Here is a 23,138-nt window from a genome sequence, read left to right as displayed (position 1 = left end):
TAGGCCACATTGCAAGACTCAGCTTTTAAAAGGGAAAAAAGTAAAATGGGGCTGAGAAATGGATCAGCAATTTTTAAAAAATAGCTGCTCTTCCAGAGGATGTAGGTTTGATTCCCAGCACTCACTTAGGGCTTAAATTGTCTATTAACTCTACTTAAAAGGGAATCTAACACCTTCTGTCCTGCTTGGGCACTACACTCATGTAGTGTACACATGTAAAACAAATCGAAAAAATAAGTGGGTCTGGTTTCTTTCAGGTGAGGATCCAAAGACAAAAGATGGAGATGGGAGGATGGGATGGATGAAAAAAGCCACCTATGGGTTTGACATCGGGGAACTCTTCAAGTTGTCAGTCACTGGAGGCATAAACTGCATAACCCAAGATAGCTGAGCTCTCTCCACTCTTTAAATTAGTCAAGGATTTCTAAGATAAACCAAAGATGCTGCTGGGAGAGGTGCCAACCTTTAGGGGCTTAAAGATGGCTGAGACAGGCAAGCTTCAAATTTCCACTGATTTTTATCCTTTGGCTAGGAACCTACAATAGTTTTTGGATGGAGGGATGAGTGGACAGGTAGTTGGGTATGTAGGTGGATAGACAATGCAGGCATGAGATGGAAATAGCTAGCAGACTTGCCCTCCAGCAACCTATAATCTGATAGGCTGACAGTATAGTCTGTGCTAACAGTCTAGGACTCTTCCAACAACCTCATGTCTACCAAGGGGACAGCAGAATTTGGTATATCTATTCATTTTATCCTGACCATCCAGGACATTAGGGTCCTGATACTGGCCTTGCCCCTTCAGACTTTTTCACTGACAGAAAGCCCAAGCTAAAGGTATGGCCTGGGTGACTATGCCCCTTCAAGAGGAAGGGGTAACAATCACTTTCCCTATGGCTGGTGGGTATTAAGAATTCACCTGTCAGCCAGGTAAGATAGCTCATGCTTTAATCCCACCAGTTGGGAGGCAGAGGCAAACAGATCTGTAAGTATAAGGCCAGCCTGGTCTACAGAGCAAGTTCCAAGACAGCCAAAGCTACACCCATCTCAAAAGACCAAAAATAAAACACAATCTTAAAAGAAAAAGACCACTCATCACATGACATAAATCTATAATCCTAGAATCTGGGAGGCTATGGCAGAAAGATTACAAGTTTGAGACTAGCAAACTTCTTGAACTTGGTTTAGCCCAAGAAAAACCCTAACATTGTCTCAGAATAAAACATTTTGAAGGACATGGAGGGAAGGGGGCTTAGAAACAATCCATGTGTAGCTGGCAAAGTGGAGGCCCCTAAATTGCTGTTTAACAGACTGCTAATCTACAAATGAGAAATGAGCAAGCCAACTTTCCACACAAGGATAGTAGGGATAGAAGCCGTGGGAAGGATCAAGGACTCCGATATCCACACTAAGGAAAATCTCACTTGTAAAGATAAGAGGATTATTTGACTATGAAATGTGCTTAACTACTCAATAGGAAGCTAATTTTGATCCCCAGGGAGAAAGACATCATCAAGTAATGGGACTCCCATTTCCCCAGAGCCAGTAAGCCAAAACCTGAATTGAATTCTTTACAATATACCAAACACTGGATTTCTCTAAACAGCCTATTGCCAGGCTAGTCCACTTTCTCAGGCTCCTCCTTCCCTTGGGATCACCTCCAGGGAACTCAACAGAGTCACCTGCTTCTTATGGAAGAGGATGGCAGCTCACCCCACCAGGCAGGAGCAACACCAAAATGAGGACTCAACTTACTACAAACTCTGTGCCTGACAGAAGCACCTGTCAGGTATTTTTGTCACAGCAACTAGTAACCAGTAGACAGAGACCTTGTAAATTCCTTCCTTGTATGGACAAATAATCAACTGATCTGAGGAAAGGAGATCCCTCAAGTTGACAGGCTCATTAGCATGGCAAGGACACAGAACCAGTTGTAGCATTTTCTCAACTAAAGCAGGTACATGTTTTCAAACTGGTTTTTCAAAAAGGCAAGTCCAAGGGGCTTCTGTTGTTCTGAAGAGCCATGAGGGTGCTGAGTGACCTCTCCCAAATGACTTGAATTTCACACCTATTTTAAACTTTATGGATGCACTAAGTTCACAGTTCATAGCCTCTTGAGCTACTAGAAGCTGTAGGTGTGGAACTTAGTGGGAAGGCAAGTAAGTCTGGGTAACTGCCCTGTATACTGAGACCATTGCTCTTGCTTTGTTCTGGGATGAGCAGCTCGATCCCACCACATAATCCCCACCTGAAGGTGTCTGCCCACCAGTTACTAACCATGGACAGTGAAACCAGAGCCACACCAGTGTTTCATTCGATGTATTTCCCACAGTAATAGAGCGAACAAGTCCCCATGGTGGCACTTACCTTTAAATCTGGGCAGCAAGGCAGGTGGATCCCCTGGAATTACCCGGGAACCCAAGTCTTCTACCAGCTTTGTCAAACTTAAATGTGGTTTCTGAACCACATAGGAACCACATAGATGACCTACACCCCAACTAACTTGGAATTTGTATTATCTTTCAGATTGAGCCTTGATACCCAAGAAATGACTTTCAGGGCCAAGGTAAGAGTCAACAGTGTGACAGGTAAGGTAAGTCTACCAAGTTTGGGTGATGAAAGGGGGCAAAGATCCAGGCAGAAGCCCTATGCCTCTCATTGACAAATAAACCAGATTCACTGCACACTCAAGGGGCCATACTGTCATTAACCACCTTACGCAGATGTTACTGGCATACAATCCCAGTTTGGGGTGAAAGTGATCAAACAACAGGCTTCCTTAATGCCACACAAGAAGACAATGGTCATGCTTTCAATCTATGTCAAACCCCACAGCTGAGCATCACCAGAAATGTCACCAGTCAGCACAACCAGCTACTCTGCTGCAAAGATTCAAAAGGACTGACCCTGAGCACAGTCCACGAAGGCTTTTTATTTATGCTTTACATTTAAAAAAAGAATCCCAGGATTTTCCCTCCAGTATGTTTTCGTCTTGCCTCTTCATGGTCCATGATGCCAGCAGAAGTTGTCAGCACAATGAAACTATGGAGGAAACAAAACAATGCTGGTGAGTAACTATTCCAACCATGCTTCACTGTGCTCACCACCACTCTTAACAACGCCCAGGCTGCCATCCTGGGAAGACACACAGGGATTGTTACTGCCTAGGCAAGTGGGTGACTGACTAGAGGGCAGTGCACAGGAAATGAATCCTGGAACCAGAGAAGAGAGATTCCAGCCACACACTGTCTGCCTTCTAATAACACTGGGAACAACTAAGCTTAAAAAACAAAAGTTAGGGGGCTAGAGAGATGGCTCATAGGTTAAGAGCACTGGCTGTTCATTCAGAAAGGTCCTAGGCTCAATTCTCAGCAACCACATGGTGGCTCACAACCATCTATAGTGAGATCTGGTACTGTCTCCTAGCCTGCAGGCATATACAAGCAGAATGCTGTCTATAAAATACATAAAGCTTTTTAAAAAATGAAAAATAGGCATGGTGGCACAGCCCTTTAATTCCCAATACTTTGGAGGAACAGGCAGTCTTTGAGTTTCAGATCAGCAAGAAGCTATCTCAAATAAACGAAAGGTATTGAGCCAGTGAAATTCCTGAGAGGTAAGGGTACTTGCTGCATGTCTGAAGATCTAAAGTTCATCCCTAGACCTGCATGGATAAAACAACTAAAGTACTTCTTAAGTCAAGCTCGTCGTTAGGAAGATAGCTACCTCAAAGAAACCTCAGTTCAAGCCCAACCATATCCCAACTTTTCAAAGCATTGACTTTTAATTGTATGTAGAAAGCCAACTCACCCAAACTGGCGTGATGGGAGCAGATTGTTCTGCCATTTTTCTAGGTCTTTGAGTTGAACATCAAATCTAGGGCTTATAACTCCACACTGTAAAAGGAACCAAAGATTAAATTCTTTACCCTTTACCAAAGAAGCATTTTGTAACTGCCGAACACTACTGACTCAAAACCAACCATCAATATTTAACAGGCACCTCCTCTGTCTGTATAAAAATTTTCCTATAAATGACATTCAATACACTAAACAGGGCATGGCAGCATATGCCTAGAAACCTGGTACTCAAGAACCCGAGACAGGAAGACTGAGTTCTAGGACAGCCTGCGCTACATAAGACAATCTTGTCCCACCAAGTATATACATACACCACCCTCACAATATATATGTACATCTACACCCAAGCAAGGATGTACATCAGCACTCTTGCCTTCTCATACTGCACAAAGACTAAAATTTCATTTCTACAGTTTAAGAGGGCTACAGCTCAGTAGTAGCTTTAAGTTTTATTGCCCACCAATAAACCTATAAACTAAAAGCTGCAATACACTACATCTAAGTAATCTACAGTGCCCTGCCAACTCCCACCCCGAGGGTGGCAGCAAGCAGACACCAATGTTTTTTACAACTTGCCCATCTCTGATACGGAGACAACCATCCTCCAGAGAAAGCTTTTAATCACTGGCTTCAGCCACAGAATCAAGGGCACAGCATAGACATATAAAGGCTCCCACTGTTTATACTCAATAGCCTTGTGCACCTCAGATTACTATCCCTGCCTCCAAGAACCCAGGGTTCCCATATAGGACAACCATATAGAATTGGCAAAGGCCTCTGCATACAGCTCCAGGCTGTACCTCCCTAAAGCAGATTCATTCTGACCTTATCCTTCCACTGCTCCAACATCCTGTCTGCTGGCTGTCATGAACTATAACCAGACCTTTAATTCCAACTGTGAAACTCTCTTCAGACAAGGAGCCAGCACAACCCTTGCAAAAGTAGGCATGAGATGAAGGCCAGGAACTGTGTCTACAGAGTCACCTCATCTCCAGCAATGTAAGCGTTTTCTAACTTAAGGGCATTAGGCATTATTCTGTATGGAGGTCAGGGAAGTTCAGAGAGGATGACCACATGCTGCTCTATCCACAACAGCTCTCCCACCTCTTACTAATTAACTGGCCAGAGACACGAGCCAGACTAAAGCTTCCTAAAAACAGGACAGATATTCTCCCACTTTAAAAGCACACCTGACTGAGTTCAAGGCCTGGTCTACAGAGTGAGTTCCAGAACAGCCCAGGCTATAAGAGAAACCCTGTCTCGAAAAAAAAAACAAAAACAAAACAAAACAAAAAAAAAAAACCTGGGATGTGTTCTCACTGGAACAATTAAAAACAAAACAAATGGCTCAAAACTAGTCTTGTCACTTTTTATCATGTTCAAAGACCTCAGAAGCAGTTGTCTTAGGGTTTTACCACTGTGAACAGCCACCACGACCAAGGCAACATTTAATTGGGTTCAAAGGTTCAGTACATTATTGTCAAGGCAGGAATATGGCAGCATCCAGGCAGGCATGGTACAGGAGAAGTTGAGAATCCTACATCTTCATCTGAAGGCAGCTAGTGGAAGACTGACCTCCAGGCAGCTAGGATGAAGGCCTTAAGCCCATGCCTACAGTGACACACCTACTCCAAACAGGGCTACACCTCCTAATAGTGCCACTTTCTGGGCCAAGCATGTACAAACCATCACATTCCACTCCCTGGCCCCCATAGGCTTGTTAAAATGGGGGCCATATCTAGCCACAGCATACTGAAGATACATTTAGTCCAACTTCTAAAGTCCCCATAGTCTATAGCAGTCTAAATAATGTTAAAAGTCCAATGTCCAAAGTCTCCAATCACTTAACTGCAATCCCCAAGTCGACACAAGAAACCAGCTGGGAAAACTCCAAACTCTGCCGTCTCTATGTCTTATGTCAAAGCAGTTTAGATCTCCAACTTCTTTTTGTTGACTACAACAAACTTTTTTCTCCTGGGCTGTTTCCACTACCTGTTAGCAGCTTTCCATATCAGATGGTCTGGCATCTCGAAATTTTTGGGGTCTCCAAGGCAGTTTCAATGTTACAGCTTCTTGTTTCAAAGTCTGGGATCCACACATGATCTTCTGGGCTCCTCCAAAGGGCTGGCGTCACTTCTCCAGCTCTGCCCTCTGTAGCACTCTTAACCTCAGGCTGATCTACTCCACTGCTGCTGCTGTTCTTGTTCATCATCCATGCCACTTCCATCTCCAATACACTGGGGCAACGAGGCTTCATCAATAGCCTCTCATAGGCTCTCTTCATAGTGCCAAGCCTCAAATCCTTTGCAGGACCTTCAGTCTAGGCTGTCAACTACAACAATGGCCTTCTATGGCCTCTCCTGCTCTCCATGACCCCTTCATGCCTTCAAAACCAGTACCACCTGGGTAACTCTTATACATTACCAAATACAGCTGCAACACAGGGTACAATCTTAGCTACTTCTGAAACACAGCTTCTTTGTGCTCTTAGAAAACACTTCTGTAAAGATTCAGTGATACTGGTTTCTTAATCACCACCAATTTCTTAGTTCCAGCTTCAATTGTTCCAGTAGTCCCTTCTATCCTGGACTCTAAAGCCAAAGCTACTTCTGCTGCTTCTGCTTTCTGGGGCTGGAACATGGCCCCCTTGTTTTATTACACCAAGTTTTCTCTTTTCCAACTCCTTCACTGCCTAAGCTTGGCTGTCCTGGAACTTGCTCTGTAGACTGACTTTGAACTCAGAGATCTGCATACCTGTCTCCTAAGCACCGAGATTAAAAGTGTGGTCCACCAACCTAGATTTAAGTTTTTCTTCACCTAGTACTTGCTCTGTCCCAGGCTGGCATTGAACTCAGTGATCTGTTTGGCTTTATCACCTGAGCCTGTACTACCATACCTGGACCTAAACTTAGCTGGGTGGGATCTTGTCCCAAGGTCACTACGTCCTTAATCCAATTTAATATCCTTGAACACGACGGGCGGTGGTGGCTCACGCCTTTAATCCCAGCACTTGGGAGGCAGAGGCAGGTGGATTTCTGAGTTTGAGGCCAGTCTGGTCTACTGAGTGAGTTCCAGGACAGCCAGGACTACACAGAGAAACCCTGTCTAGAAAAAACCAAAAAAAAAAAAAAAAAACACAACAAAAAAATCCTTGAACACAAGATTCAACTCCATTTCACTTCCTGGTTCCCCTTTAATACTCGAACCATATTTTACATTTTTCCTTTCTCGGCTTGCTATGCTTGTTTAAAATGCTCTTTATGAGACTTAATCAGTGATCAAAGTTTTCAAGACTTCCTTTGTCAACGTACTTAATCTGAGTCTCTTTACCTTAGCTTCAGGGAGACTCTTCAGACCATGGCAAAAAAGCTGTTATGTTCTTCACCAAAATACCACAAAAAGCCACATACTGAAGTTCTTCCCCACTGAAACATCTTGGGCCAGGTCTGCACAGTTCAAATCACTCATAGTAACAAACTCTTCCATATTCCTACTAGGTTAGCTCATCAAGCCCCACTTAAAACATTCCACTGCTTTCTAAACTCAAAGTCCCAAAATCTAGTTTTCCAAAAAGCATGATCAGGCATATCACAGTAATACTCCAGTTCCTGGTACCAACATCTTTTTTGTTTGAGACAGGGTTTCTCTGTGTAGCTCTGGCTGTCCTGGAACTCACTCTGTAGACCAGGCTGGCCTGGAACTCAGAAATCCACCTGTGCTGGGATTAAAGGCGTGCGCCACCACCGCTCAGGTAATACGTACTCTTACTTAAACTGAAACAAGTCCTGGATATTGAGAACTTTTTGAAAAAAATCTTCAGAACAGCAATAACCTCACCAACTTAACTACTACCACTGACCACGTGTTTTACCCCAGGACTAGAGCAGTGGTTCTCAACCTTCCTAATGCTGCAACCCTTTAACACAGTTACATCGTAGTAACTGCCAACAATAAAAGTATTTCACTGCTATTCCACACTGTTATGAACTGTATCTGTTTCTGATGGTCTTAGGCCACAACCCCTCTGAAAGGTCAGACAGGTAGGACTAGAGGACCTCAAAATCCTTACCGTTTAGAAAGCTATTGCTCAGCCATACCATCAATAGCATATTGACAGTGGCCCCAAACCACTATCTATTAAACCATGGAGTCAAAAGGACAGGAATCAAATAGTCTATTTGGCTATGTTGATGACAAAACTGACAGGCAGCCCAGATTTCACACAGCTACAACCTACACCAACACAGACCCATGAACCCTCTGCCTAGCCATTTACTCAAGGTAACAATTTTATTAAAAACCAGCACATCACTGGATGTGTGCGTTATATACATTTAATTCAGCAATTTGATAATATAGACATCAGAGCTAAAGACCAACCTCTTGAAAATAAACAGACCCTGCACACCACCAGCACAAGAATGATTTATATACTAACCCAAAGTTAAAGCTACTGAAATCAGAAGTCAACAATCGAGCTAATTTCCAGCATTATCAGAGTTTAGGTCTATTACACACAAAACCAACAATTTGAGCAAGTAACCAAAGGTAACAAGTGAAATGTGGGTATTAAAACAGGCATAGCCTCAGCCAGTTCCTTACATTGGGGAAGTGGAGCAAGGGTGACAGCAACACTTTAAGTTGCAGACAGCTGCAATTTGACAATTAAGAGACAACTTGAGTCTTACCTTGTTCAACCTGCCAGTGAGGTTCACCACTATCTTTCCAGCTCTGTGATCATCAATAATCTCGAATTCACCGATGTAACCTATATAACAAGTGACTAGCATCAAATCACACATCAATTTGAGACCTAAACCTTTATGCCCCCAACACTGCTTTTTTGCCCTTTTCTCTCATCTGACTCTCTGCCTCAGAATTTTGGAATTAGCATCAACACACCCACTCTTTTCTAGAATGATTACTTTCCCTCCCTCCCAGGATCCCGCATTGCCCCCCCCCCCCCAAAAAAAAATCAAGACACCAATACTCACCATGCTTCATCATCACAGTTAAGAACCGAACGATGACTTTAGAACACGGCCTGATGAGGACCTGGCGTTTGCCTCGCTTTTCGGCGTTGTTGATGCTCTTGAGAGCATCTGCCAGAACATTCATTCGCACCATGGTGACTGAGGAAAGAGAAGTCGGGGTTTGCTTGCATCAACAGCCAATCATGTCTCTCTGAATGTTGCCTTCCTACTTAGCTTTTCCTAGGCCTAAGCAACATTCCCAACATCCAGGAAAAATTCACTGCAATTTACCGACTGTTCAGCACTGTTCTTCAGAATCTAATCCTCCAAGACACTATTCCGACCACCCAGCATATAAATATGCTCGCGAGAAAATGACAAGCGGAGCCTCTTACACAGGTGATAACCTTGTCAATGGTGGGACCTACCAGCTAGCCAAACCGGAAGTGGGGGTGGGCTGTCATTAGTAAAAAAGTTCTGGCACCATTTGCCAAGATTTTACAAGTTAGCAGTGTCAAGAGGTTAACCCGACTTAAGTCATTTTCAGGTAACCATTTAATACACACACACACACACCCCACTCCGGGAGAAGAGACATTACGTGACAGGAAAACCAAACGGCCTCTTGCACGGCCACAAAGTGTACGCTACCTCCACGGCTCCTCAGGACGCTGCCAACACACACTTTACGCGCCAAGAGTAAAGTAAACCACGACTCGGCTCCCTATCTTGGCAGCGAGTGGCTGAGCCGAATTCCCCCGTGCCAACCCTGGCCACAGCCTCGTGGGACACTCGGGACTCCAGAGTGCCGGCAGACACGAGAAGCTGCAGGGCCCACTCCGGCCACCGTCCCGCCGGCAAGGGCCGAGCCCGGCCTGTTGCAGTGGGCCGACTCCCGCAAGATGCTACCCATAGCCCCCGACCCCGGCAGACGGAGACTACGACCCCAGCAGGGATCTATAGGCCCGCGGGACTCCGAAACCGAACATGGGGTAAAGGGATGGCGCAGATACCAGACGGATGAACATGGAACTGCACGAACACTTACTCACCGGCGAGGGAAGATGGCAGAAAGAGAGTAGGCGGGGCAAACGCACGGAGTTATGGGAAGCGGAAGGGCTATCGCGAGACCTTATGGTCGCACGCCAGAAAAAAAAAGTAAGTAATCTCTAATTGGACAATCAATGCAAGGGCGGGGCCTTCTTTGGGAGGGGCGATTGAAAATGGAAACTATGGGCTCTTAACGCTGAATTCTGGGCTGCTTGTCACTCAGGATAGTCTGAAACTCGAGGTAGTCCCTCTGCCTCAGCCTGTAGAGTCTTGGCATTACCACCACAGCGGGTTCTTGCGTTTAGTGTTTTTTTTGAGACAATGAAACTCACTAGGTAGCCGCAGCTGGGCTAGAACTATGAGGACCAGGCTGACTTCTAACCCCCGCCCGCCTCTGCCTCCTACTGCTGAGATTCAAGGCGTGCATCACCACACCTGGCTTTTGTTGTTGTTTTGATTGGTTTGGTTTGAATTTTGCTTTTGGAGACCAGTAGTGGCCCATGCTGTCCCCAGAGTCATGATAATCTTGACTCAACCTCTGAACTGGGATGAATACCATGGTCCACTTTTCCTGCTGCTCCTCCTTTTCTTCTTGCTCCTCATATTATGAAGCCCAGTGATCCGTCTGCCTCACATCTGGGAACTGGAGTTACACCTGAAAAGAATCGCTTGCCTCCTAGCCTGGACCATTAAGCCTCAAGCCAACAGGGGTTCCATAAGTTTTGTTCATTGCTGTTCACACAAAGTCTGGAGAAGCATTTGCCACATAGTAGGCCTTCAATACATAGTTGATGAATAAAATAAGTGGACATCAGATTCTCCATCTCTAAGACAGGGATGATACAACCACTCAGAGTAGCTTTGAGGATGAGAGACCACACAGATGTAGCAGTGCTTACCAGTACTTGGCACAAGACCAAGTCCTCAGCATAAAGGTTTATTTGCCCCAGAGGAACAAAAGGCAGGGAATAAAATACAAAGACAGGAGATAGAGGGTGAGGGAGAAGGAGAAGGGAACAAGGGAGAGGGAGGGAAAGGTTATATGTCCTGAGGAACAAAGGACTGCCTCTGCATAGGGAGAAGACAATTGTGGCCCTTAGGCAAATGACAGTTCATCACAGTAAAGGGGAAACCTCATGTTACAATGAGGTGTTTAATTTTGGACAGGTTAATTAGGGCATCTGCAAGAGGACTTTTGATTGCTGGACCTCAATCCTTTGAAAGCTGGACCTTGGTAGTCAGCCTCAGAAGTGACCTTGGCAGATAGCTTTCGGGATGTAACCTAATGGTTTTTAGCAAAGAGGAAGGAATGAAGAAGAGATAGGCCTGCCAGAGCCATCTTTGTCATGCTTAGGCCAGCCAGAGTCCCCTCCACCTTCTCTCACCTCAGGGAAATCTTCATTCCCAGTCATAACACACCCCACACAAGGACCTCTGGCTTTCCCAAGGCTTACAAGGATTTTGAGCACAGGTCTGTGTATTTCAGACTGTCGCTGTCTTCAGACACCAGAAGAGTTAGGAGAATATCTATTAATTTGGGGGTGGGGGTGAGAGGTGGTTTTCTATTTTTTCATTTTTTCCCCCCAAGACAGGTAGCCCTGGCTCTATGTAGCCCCGGCTGTCCTGGAACTCAACTCTGTAGACCAAGCTAGCCTTGAACTCACAGAGATTCACCTGTCTCTGCCTTCAGAGTATGAGTACTGGGATTAAAGGCGTGCACCACCAGCCAAAAAGATTTCTGTACGTATTTTATGTTTATGACTGTATGTCATATGCAGGCCAGAAGAGGATATCAGATGGTTGTGAGCAGCTATGTGGTTGCTGGGAATTGACCTCTGGAAGAGCTGCTCTGAACAGCTGAGACATTTCTTCAGTCCCAACATCTCTTATTTTCAAGGTCTATCCATATTCACTCTCTGTGTACTGCTCAACTGATATCTGAGTGACTAGCATGTGTCAACTCTTGCACCAGGTACTGGGAGTCAAGGAGCAAACTGAGCAGCCAGAGAGACAGACAGCTAGTCAACATAGGGCCTCCGCCACACAGGGTGGCAACAGGAAGTGCTCTGGGAATGTAGGTTACCTGGGAAGTTGCTACAGCTTCTCTAGAGGAAGTGCTTCCATAAACTTAGGTCTTAACAAATCCTGAGAACTGATACTGTCATCATTTCACAGATAAGAAACATGGACCCAATAGGAACACTTCAGGATTTCAGATCAAAGCATCGGTGAGAAGGGGTGGTAGCTAACTAGTCTGAGATACTAGTTTCCTGGGAATCTGTTGTGCGGCCTTGGTGCACCACAGCATCTAGACAGCCCCAGGCTGAGGAGCTCCTAGAGGATCGGGTGTGGCGTGGCGGGGCGGCGGGGGTTGGGGGGAGCACGTGTAGAAATTGGAAAATTTGGGGTGGCTGGGCAGGAGGGAAGTGGAAAAAAGGACCCTGTAGAAACTGACTCGCATTTGTGATTTGAAACATGAGCTGCTGGTGTTTAACTACACCTTACAAACACGGAAAACCTAGGTTGGGTGAAGTGACACAGGACTGTACCAAGTGAAAGCAGAAGGGCCAGGAGTCCAAGGCCTGCCAAAGCTTTACCTGAGCCTGTCTAAAAGCACTAAAGCCCCCAGACCTACAGGGCACAGGGAAACATTCAGGATCCATTCTTTCCTTCTTGGCCCAACTCTTTCTTAATGTCTCCATGTGACCCTTAAACTGATAGACCCTCAGGAGGGCACTCAGATACGGCTGATCTGAGCAATTACAATTCCACCAATGTTTCCTTTTGTGATTTTGAAATTTTGAAGTCTTCCCATCTAGTCAGGGCTGGCCTCAAGAGATTACAAGCCAGCCATTTCAAAGCTACAGAATCTATGATGGCCTTGAAACTCCAAAAAGGGATCCATATGTATGCTTAAGGGTAGAGCCTGTTCCCAATGAGACCTCAAGTTATAACACCCAACTTCAGGTCAAATTTTAAAAGGCAAACAAATGTCACCTACTGATGATTATCAACTACCAGCTTTGGGAGCCTCTACTGTCCCCAGCTGGTCCTTCCCTCATATCTCAAGGTCCCCTCCGCTTCAGTGTTTTCCCTTTCCATCTGGCATGGTACCTTAGAGAACTGCAATGACAACAGGAAGGTCAATAGTCAGAGTTATAAACTCAAACAGTTAACAAAGAAAGTGAGACAAAGAGGTTCCAACTGTTTTTTAATTTTTTCCCCCTTTACCACAAAACAAAGTAGAAGAAATGATTAAAACTGCCAAACTAGTTAACTGGTAGAACATGTATTAGTCACACATATACACACAAATTCCAGGTAGGAAGGCAGGCTTATTTACAAGAAAACATGTAAAATCAAAGTGGGTGTCATGAAACATTAAAAACCAAACGCACACATGCTACTGCTTACAGTGCTAGGGCGGTGGGAGAACAGAGGCAGACACAGACAGGGGCAGGCTTCACAGCATCAGTGCGATGGACCCACAAACTATGTTACAGCTAGTTCATGGGTTACGGAGTTGTTCCCAAATGTGTCCTATTTTGGCCCTCAGAGGTTCAGTTCTGCAGATTTCAACTGCTCTAAAAGCCTACCTACTGAGAGGGCATGTGATCACAGTAAGCTTATAAGGAGATACAAAAGCTATGGAGACCAGAGTCACCAGTCAGCAGTCTGCTCTCAGCTGCAGCCCTGCATTTTTCTGAGAAATGTCAAGGGGAAAGTCAAACACCAGTAAACACTATCTTTCAAGTGAAAAGCTGGAGTGACTGAAACATAGCCAATATACGAAAACAAATGAGAATTTCCAGGCTTACTTTTAAAGTCCTTTTTTTTTCTGGTCTTAAATATTAATAGATAATCTAGTTTTCTACTCAGCGAACAAAGGATACTTTTATCCCTAGCTGGCCTTACAGTAAAGTCAAAAACATTTTAAGTCAGCTGAAAATCTGGAACAAAGATACTGCTAAAATCCCCAAATACAATCTTCTGGAAGCTTGTTGCTCAAAAGTCGTATGGATTAGAACTAACCTGAAGCAGTGCAAAGGGAATGAGAGGTCCGTCAAAGCCTGTCAGATTCCTTACGGGAACAAAGGGGCAATGCTCCCTGAAACTGCTGCATTTCGTACGAGAGAGGAGCTCACACACACTAGAGTGTGGAATTAATTTTTTATCTAATTCCATGGGTATTCTCCCACAGTGGAAAATCAGGAATGAATCTTCAGTGGTCTCTTCATCAAAAGTGGTAAACCTGATCTCTATACTCACAAAGACAGTTTGTCAAGCAGACTTTGGAAGCAGACAGTAGAACCAGCTTCCTGTAGCCACAGACCACTACCTTGAATATAGCTAAAGCAAACATCAACCATTATGCAAAGTCACAGTTCACTATACAAAACAGTAAAGTTCACCACTTTAGTATTTTAAAGTTGTCAAAAATAAAAATTAAATAAAATGAGTCATACTGACAGGAATGTACCCAGCTACACCTGGCACTAGACACAGCACAAAGCCTGGCCTGTGAGAATCTCTATTAACAAGGGCAGAGTGAGGGAAGCAAAGAGCCACTGTAACATTCCAGGTGTCCAGACAGCACTGTACACCTGCTCCCAGGGCCAGGGCACACTCCACGGCAGCCATACTACTCATTTTTCTTTTCTTTTTGCTTGAGAAGTTTGTTTATCTCCCTTTTGGCCATTCCAATGTACTTCAAAATGATTCCATGTTGGTTTAGTCCAGGAAGCAACAGCACAAAAGTCACTAGAAATTAAAAAAAAAAAAAATGAAGTTGAGGAGACAGTATTTTAGTCTCTGAAGATGAGCACAGCGGACAGCAAGCGGACTGTGGAGAAAGTGACACTGCAGCCAGCGTGTACTCGTTCACACCGCTGGGCTTTCATCCCACTCCTCTTTGCTCACTTCCCACGAGGCTCTAATGAACTCCAGGAACATGAGGACCAGTTTTTTTGTTCTGTTTTGTTGGTTTTTTTTTGTTTGTTTGTTTTTCGAGACAGAGTTTCTCTGTGTAGTTCTGGATGTTCTGGAACTCACTCTGTAGACCAGGCTGGCCTCGAACTCAGAAATCCACCTGCCTCTGTCCCCCAAGTGCTGGGATTAAAGGCATGCGCCACTACAGCCCGTGTTTTTTTTTTTTTTTAAGAGATTAGTAGTCTATGTGTATACACAGCACTTTGCCTACATGTATATATGTGTACTACATGTGTGCCCAGTGCCCACAAATGCCAGAAGAGGCTATCAGATTCCCTAAGACTAGAGTCATAGGCTGTTGTGAGCCAGGAACTGAACCAAGCAAGTGTTTTTAACCATGGAGCTCTATCTTAAGCCTTGACTAGAATCTTAGGTAGCCCAGGCTGGTTTTGAACCTGACATATAGAGATGGATGACCTTGAACTTCTGCTCCTTCTGTATCTAGGTGCTGGAATGACAGCTTTATTGAGTACTGGGTATCAAACCCAGGCCTTGGTAACACAGGGCAAGCACTCTACAAACTGAGCTATGACCCCAGCACAGGCTGGAGCCTTTCTCACCTTGCTACACTCCCACAGGCCCTGTGAATACTCCATCTATTTATGGACTACACACTACAGCCAGACTTCCCTGCTAAGACGAATGTGTGACGTTTCTTCAATGACTTACCAATCATGTAGGTGAGAAGCAGGTTGTGGACTTGCTGTCCCACCCAAGCCACCGCAGCAAGAGAAACAATCATGGTCATGAAGTACTGGTAACAAAAAGAATAGCAACTTGTCAGCCCCCAGCAGCAGACTAACCAGGGCAACTCTGAAGCATGACTACTCTACACTGGACACAGGTAACCACAGCATGAAGGCTTGCCTCAACACTCTACAGAGATCATGCTATACTCTACTCCACACAGACAGCTTCATGTGGCGAGTGAGGTAGGGGTGGATATTCAACAGTACTTTGAAAGGCTGGGAAAGTAATACCATTTTTTATTAATTTTCTTTTATAGAATGTAAATACATTTCCTCTTAGAATCACTGTGTCTATAGAGATTAATACTTACAACATAAATTTTGCTACCTTCACAGTTAGCAACTTCCCACCAAAACCAAAGCTAAGCTATGAAAACATTTTTAAGTCAGCACTACACAAAAGGGCAGTAAGTATTGACCTCTGTTCCTAACAATGCTGTCAGTAGGCTGAAATCAGTCAACTCAGGACTTTGCTTCACAGTCAGTAAGTTAAAAAAACAAAAATACCATTTTAGGCTTTTCTTCCTTTAGCGAAAAGAGGCGTTTCCACCAGCCCACAGCTCTGCGTCGAGTTTTTACTAGATTACTGCAGATTTCATGAAATCTTTGCTGCTGTTCAGTGGTCCTAGAAAAGGGATTTCTCTTTTGTTATAAGTAAATGGCTATAGTACAATTTATTTACTTAGTTAATTTTCCTAAGGCAGGATCTTACTCTTTGGTTGCCTCTGAACTCATCATCCTCCTGTCTCAGCTCTGTAAAGTCCTAGGATTACAGGCATGAGCCACAGTAACCTGGCTAACCCTCCTGCTCTACTTCCCAAGGGCTGAGCACACAGGAAGGTGCCTCCACATTTAAAAATTGTGTTAATTTACGTGTATAAGTGTTTTGCCAACATTTATATACCACATGTATGCAGTGCCTGGTACATGCAGAGGCCAGAAGAGAGCATTAAAGTCCCTGGGCCTGGAGTTATAGACAGTTGTTTATATTGGGAATTAAATTCAGGTCTCCTAAAGAAGAGCAAGTGCTCTTAACCTCTGAGACCTTTCTAGCCCCCAAAGTGACTACATTTTAAAGCATCTTTCACAAAACAGGATTATGTTTTACATAAACTATGCCCATGTACACATTCCCTTTCTTTACATTTTACTTATTTTATGTGTGAATGTACATCTGCGTGTTAAGTGCATGACATGGTATACGTGTGGAGGTCAGAGGACAACCTGTGGGAGCTGGTTCTCTCCCTTCCACTATGTGGGCCCCAGGTTTCAAACTCATGTAATCAGGCTTGGTGGCTTGCACCTTTACTGTCTAATCCACCTCACCAGCCCCTGTGTACATACTTCTAATAGTTTGAATCTTTTTTTTTTTTTTTTTTTGGTTTTTCGAGACAGGGTTTCTCTTTATAGCCCGGGCTGTCCTGGAACTCACTCTGTAGACCAGGCTGGCCTCGAACTCAGAAATCCCTCTGTCTCCCAAGTGCTGGGATTAAAGGCGTGCACCACCACCGCCCGGCCTAATAGTTTGAATCTTGCATTGTGCCCACCAGGGCTCCAAAGCAGCTGTATCTGAGAATCTGTAGGAGAAAAACTTCTATACCAGATCGGCAAGATGGCTCAGAAAATAACGATGCTTACGCCAAGCCTGGGGACCTGAGTGCAATTTCTAGAACCCCATGGAAGGAGAGAAACAAACCAAAAAATTGCCCTCTGACTTCTCCATGTGCTAGGGTACATGTGCAAGTGGGCAGGTGTTACATGGATAAAGGAACACACACACATGCACTCTTACTTTAAAAAGTAAGAGCCCAGTTCAAATTCACTATAAACTCAGTCCCAGGGAGTGAAAATATAAGCAACCACCAAACAAAACAGCAGTATAAAAATGACAGGCCTCTCTAAAAAAAGTCCTATTTTTCTCATTTCTAATCTATCTCTCTGCTATTTTTGTGGCACAGGTCCAGTACTAAAAAGGATCCATGCTGCAGACCATGTTGTCCTCTCTCCTCCAGTGTTAGCCTGGCAAAGTGCAGCAATCGTGGGAGGATTTCTCAGATCATGCAAGGCTAGGCGGTGGCTAGTGTCCTTCTTTCCCACAGCCTTCCCACAGTATCATCACAGATAATCGAAACAGAAACTTGCTCCACTGATGCTATTAACAGTGATTGTTTATTCTCTGCAGATTTTCCTCTAGGATTACGAGTTAGTGGACTGCTGTCTGGCTAATGTCAAGGTCATAAAGTTCCCCAAACATAATAGCATTAACTCCTCACAGCAAGGGAAAAGGGAAAAGCAGTCTGAATAACAAATCTAACACTTACCCATTATTCTTTAAAGAAACATGCTTACTTAAGCCAGAGTTTAATCTAACTCCTCCAAATTATGTGAATTTGTTCTTAAAGATATGGAAGGTACACACTAAAAGCTCCCATTTCTACAGATTATATAAGTTGCTGTCATTTGGATACAAAAAAAATTAAGAGTACAAGCAGAACACTAAGCAACTGAGTATGTCAACTGATAAGAGAAAAAAATCTACTCTGCTCATTATGTGTATTTTCTCATTCCTCCAGCTGAGAAGAGAATCAAGGGTATCGTGTTCTGGGCAAGCACCCTAAACACTGAGCTACCTCTTCAATAGTACCAGGCTCCATGTCTGGATCAAAACTGAGAAAGCCAACATTCCACAGGAAGTTCAAAGAGTTATTAATTTAATCCTTAACCACTTAACTATAATTTTAGGACATCATAAGTAACCATTTGAGAATGGTAAAACTGAAATCAACAGCTCATGCGTATCCAACAGTAGCATCTACTCTCATCTACCACCCCTGCACTGCCTCAAGGCAAGCCCTCACCCAACCTCAAACACTACATCCCTCTTGGTTTTGGGGGGTGTGGAGGAGCACTACATGTGTTTGTGACAGAATATGTTTATGTAGCCAAGTCAAGCCCAGAGTTTGTTATGTGTTTGTGACCCACTCTGGTCTTAATCTCAAAAAGTCTGTCATCCAGAGTACTGGGATTAGAGGTGTGTACCAACCATCAGCTCAAAAGATCAGGCTTAAAAGTCTAATATGGTCGGGCAGTGGTGGCGCACGCCTTTAATCCCAGCACTTGGGAGGCAGAGACAGGAGGGTTTCTGAGTTCGAGGCCAGCCTGGTCTACAGAGTAAGTTCCAGGACAGCCAGGGCTACACAGAGAAACCCTGTCTCGAAAAAAAAAAAGTCTAATAAGCTCTACAAGTAGGTTTTCAGAGCTTCTCTGTATAGCCCATACATTACTGAAATGATCTGTAGACCAGGCTGGCCTTGAACTCAGACCTGCCTGCCTCTGTCTCCCAAGTGCTGGGATTAAAAGGTGCACCAGTGAAGGCAAGAACTAACACCTGGGGTGTCCTTCAATCTGCTTTTAAGTTGCCATAATAACCTAATACTGTTGTGTTTGGGGAAAGTTGGTGACCATACAATTTAACACTTTTAACAAGAGAACAGGCCACTGACCTTGCTTGACATGTGATTGTCCTCAAGTGTACACACAAGCAAGGACTCACACACATCAAAGAGACACATTTAAACAAACTCAGTTCAAGGTCCACTGAGAGGATGAACAGGCAAAGGTACATGCTGCAAAACCTGACTTGAGTTCAATCCTCAAGACTCGCATATGGTAGAACACAAACTCTGCAAAGTTGCCCTCTGACCTCCACATGCATGTCATGGTGCATGTACTCCCACCCCCAAATAAACACACAAAGAGGTCTGGAATTCATACTTAAAACATCACCTTTAAAAAAATACCCTTACTTAAGGTATAGAAATAAAACTGAATAAACAAACAAACAAACAAAAAGCAAGTTTTTGACCAAAGTGATCTACAGAGATATAAATACTGAAAATTCCTGATACACATTTGAAGTCAGGTATGAAATTCTCCACATACGAGCAATGACTCTAACTCCAGCAGACATCTGATGACTAGATAGACAACAGTCTTCATTTAACCACAGCACACGAATCATGCAGAGCCACCTACCATTTATTAGAGCCAAAAATCCTTGGTGCTAGAATGGGAACAAGGTAGTCAGCCAGGCACAAAAACATAACAAAGCAGGAAACACCGGACAGCACAGATGGATCGAGATAATAGATAATCCTATTAAAACAAAGAAAATTAACCAAGGTTAGAGAGCCACAGCCGTCATTATTCCTAGTCAATGATGTTCACTTCCTCACCCTCACTTCTCAGAGATGGTGCTGGTTCCTTTCTAATTTCCTCACCAGTGGTTTTCTAGAGGCACCATGGCAAGATGTTGTCACAGCTATAGTGGTTAATGTAAACAGCAATAGTCAAAACCTCTAGAGTCCTCAATATTTATTAGAAAAGAATATGATAAGGCAAGAGTGTTGAAACACAAGAGTTTGAGTGTCTGGGATTTACTTACCTGTATAAGTTACAACTTTACCTAAGGACTACAAATCTAGAAAGTGGGCAAGCTACTTGTAATAAAGACATTCCTTTTGGATTATGTATTACAAAAGCTTCTCTGAGCACAGGCTATGAACTCTGAGCATTTAGCAATAGAATCTTACTTACAGGAACAGCAGGGAAACCACACCCATGATAGCAGGTGGAAACCAGGCTCTTTCCCATCGAAGGACTTTGTCAGCCATCAGCATCACCTCTCCCCAGCCTTGCAGCTGCTCTTCAAGGCTTGCAGTCTCCACGGCCTACACATGACCAACAGTTAAGACTGTTACTTTGACAATCTCAACACTTTGGTGGCTCAGAGAGTAAAATCTAAGGCACCAAACACATGTAAAATGCCTTTTACAAAACTGTTATCTTAATGTGAATCATGGAAATCTGCATTTTGGCACCTAACATGAAAATCCGTGGGTAGGTGAAAGCCTAGGCTTTGATGGTCACTTTAGCACTAGGGCATATGTCCATGATGTATCATAATATTCCCAAGGTTTCACAATGTATTTCAAAATTCATGAAAGCGAGCTTAATATGGTTAATTAATAACTCCAAAATGAACCCACAGAGCCAGGAGACAGTGCTCAGAATATTACTAAATTGAATATTCTATGTTTGCTCATTTCAGGTGGTTGGCATTGATCTGTTAATTGGCCATTTTATTGATTTAAGCCCTTCTAAATCCATCAGGAGAACCTTTCCTTTAACACTAAGTACATAAATCTCTAAAATAGCTCTTTGTATAATGGAATTACTCTGATGTTGACAGTCACCATGGAATTAAAGAAAACTATTCCAACCAAAATATGTGAGCTCAGCACTTAAAGTTCTCCATAATGGCTCCTCGTAATTAATGATGGAATTTCAATTAAATCTCAAATTTTTTCTGCATATGTGACAACTAGTCAAAAGCACACCTTTACCATGGGCTACTATGACCTAAACCTATCAGGGACATTGGTAAAGGGAAGAAATTAGAACCTAGCAGTTGCTCAATTTGTGCAGAACCCTGGATTCAACATCCAGGAACTACATACACACAAAGCCCAATCGAAGCTATTAACTTTTCACAAAGGAATATGAAAATGTAGAAGAGTTGGGGCTAATTTTAATAAAGATGAAATATGTGACATCACCCCATACTAGAAATCCTAAACATTTTACATTATATTTCACTTAATGCTCCTAAAAACTGGAAAAGGTAGTCTTACAACCTCTGCTTTAAGATGAGGAGACTGAGACACAAAGACGTTAATATATTTAAATCCAGGAAACATAAGACTAATGGCCTTGCTCTCCTTAAAATAATACTGCTTTGATGGAAATAGTTAAGTTAGTGATCAGGCCTTCTCCTGGGATAATTTCCTTGTAGAACAATTAATCCTCTTACTGGATTGTTTGCTGGTATGTGTGTGTATTGTGTAGGGGTAGTTTAAGGGTACAGGGCAAGGATCTCTACTGGATGTTTGTGTATTGTGTGTGTCTGTGGAGAGGGAATTTAAGGATACAGGGCATGCACCTCTAAACACGAATCCAAACTGAAACTCTTGTGCAATCAAAACTATCCAGAAGACTCTTGTAGGCACTTAGGCTCTTAGAAGTGAAAAAGCAGGTGTTAAAAGCTCCTTTCATTTCTGATATTGCCTGCCTTTTCTGGGGAATGACAACACAGGAAAGAAAAAGAGCTTTCGTTCTGGCCTAGGTGATGCAGTTAAAAATTTAAAACTAGCAGGGCCCGGTGATGTGCAACTGTAATCCCAGCACTTGAGAGGTGGAGACAAGAGTCTGACAAATACAAGGCTAACCCGATAGGTCAGGCTACACGAAAACCCAGCCTTTAAAAAACAAAAACCTGTAATGAAGTAAACCAGCCCTCCTCTAATACCATCCCGTGCAGCTCCTTCAAATCCGTGCTAATCATTTTAAAGTTGCATCCAGTCCTGTGAGTCCCTCGCCAGTTCCCTGACGAGTGCCAAGATCTCCCACTGACTGTCCTTTCTGCAGAACCCGTTTTCAGCTTCCTGCGGTGAACTCCAACCAGCCAGCACCAACAAACTCTGTGTCAGCGATAAACTAATTCTCTGTAGCAGCCCTTTGACCCTCCATCCTTGCACCAAGTTTTAGGGGAGAAAGAATCATGATTAAAAATAATCTACAGAACATGAGATTAAGATCAGAGGGTAAAACAGGTAGATTTCCGGCCTGAGCCGGAGCGCTAGACAAGAAAGGCCCGTAGCGGCCCAGTGCCCCAACCTGTTACCCAGGTTCCTTCTTGCCACAGCCCCCTTCTCACACTTCCTCACGCACGGTCCAAGCCTAATAGGGCACAATCCCCGAGGGACGTTGGGGATCGGCAGCAGGGACCTCCACCGTGGAGATGGGCAGGGAGTCCCAGGATCAGGCCTGGCTGCCCCTGTAGTCCACCGAGGCCAGGAGGCCCATCCGGAAGATCCGGGGACAGACTGACCACCGCGACTCACCAGCAGGTTGCTGCTGCGGTTATCCCCCTCCGCCATCGTTCCAGAAGCGCGGTTATCAACGAGCGCAAACACACTAACCCAGCTCCAGCACCGCAACCCGAGCCCGGGGAACGCCCCGCAGGCTGCTTATATAGGCTAGCTGCCTTTCCCGACAGCCCTCGCGAAACTCGCTCTTCATTGGGTAGACCGCACTCCGGCTTCAGGGAAGCCAGACCAACCGGCAGCTAGCGCATGACTTGAAAGCCAGGTCAAAGGAGAGAGAAGCTGCGCGGAGCTGAAAAACTCTGACCAATCAGAGTGCAGGGGTGTGGCCCGCGGGAGGCGGAGCGGAAGGAAGCGGTTCAACCGCCGTCGGTAGTCTCTCACCCTGATCTTCCTGAATGCTTGGGCCTCCCCTAGCTGTCTTCCGCTGGATCTCAAAGCCGCGGAGGCGCCTGTCGGCTGAGTTGAGTGGAGGATGCGCAGTGGCATCCCATGAGGAGGCTAGAAGGACGAAGGACGCTTTAGGTTCCTGTGGCACCTGCTGACTGAAAAACTGGCGGCCCCACGTGAGCG

At 44.3% G+C, this 23,138-nt stretch overlaps 2 protein-coding genes across 2 annotated transcripts; both read right to left on the bottom strand.

Annotated features, from left to right (window-relative positions):
• Positions 1 to 2,912: 2,912 nt before the first annotated feature.
• On the bottom strand, positions 2,913 to 8,992 carry Rps15a (ribosomal protein S15a). The gene is made up of 4 exons (XM_028778226.1): positions 8,855 to 8,992; positions 8,549 to 8,628; positions 3,811 to 3,896; positions 2,913 to 3,042 (listed from the first exon to the last, which is right to left on the bottom strand). The coding sequence occupies exons 1-4, from the start codon at positions 8,985 to 8,987 to the stop codon at positions 2,949 to 2,951; spliced, it is 393 nt and encodes a 130-aa protein (XP_028634059.1). The 5' UTR covers positions 8,988 to 8,992; the 3' UTR covers positions 2,913 to 2,948.
• Positions 8,993 to 13,077: 4,085 nt separating this feature from the next.
• On the bottom strand, positions 13,078 to 22,781 carry Arl6ip1 (ADP ribosylation factor like GTPase 6 interacting protein 1). Its single transcript, XM_028778218.1, has 6 exons — positions 22,584 to 22,781; positions 20,218 to 20,351; positions 19,657 to 19,776; positions 16,129 to 16,246; positions 15,542 to 15,626; positions 13,078 to 14,644 (listed from the first exon to the last, which is right to left on the bottom strand). Exons 1-6 carry the CDS (start codon positions 22,617 to 22,619, stop codon positions 14,526 to 14,528), a joined length of 612 nt encoding a protein of 203 aa, XP_028634051.1. The 5' UTR covers positions 22,620 to 22,781; the 3' UTR covers positions 13,078 to 14,525.
• Positions 22,782 to 23,138: the final 357 nt, after the last annotated feature.

Source organism: Grammomys surdaster, unplaced genomic scaffold (assembly GCF_004785775.1).
Source record: "Grammomys surdaster isolate TR1022 unplaced genomic scaffold, NIH_TR_1.0 330, whole genome shotgun sequence".
Taxonomy (NCBI): domain Eukaryota; kingdom Metazoa; phylum Chordata; class Mammalia; order Rodentia; family Muridae; genus Grammomys; species Grammomys surdaster.
Note: the sequence above shows the minus strand (reverse complement) of the source record. Positions and strands in the feature narration are given on the sequence as shown.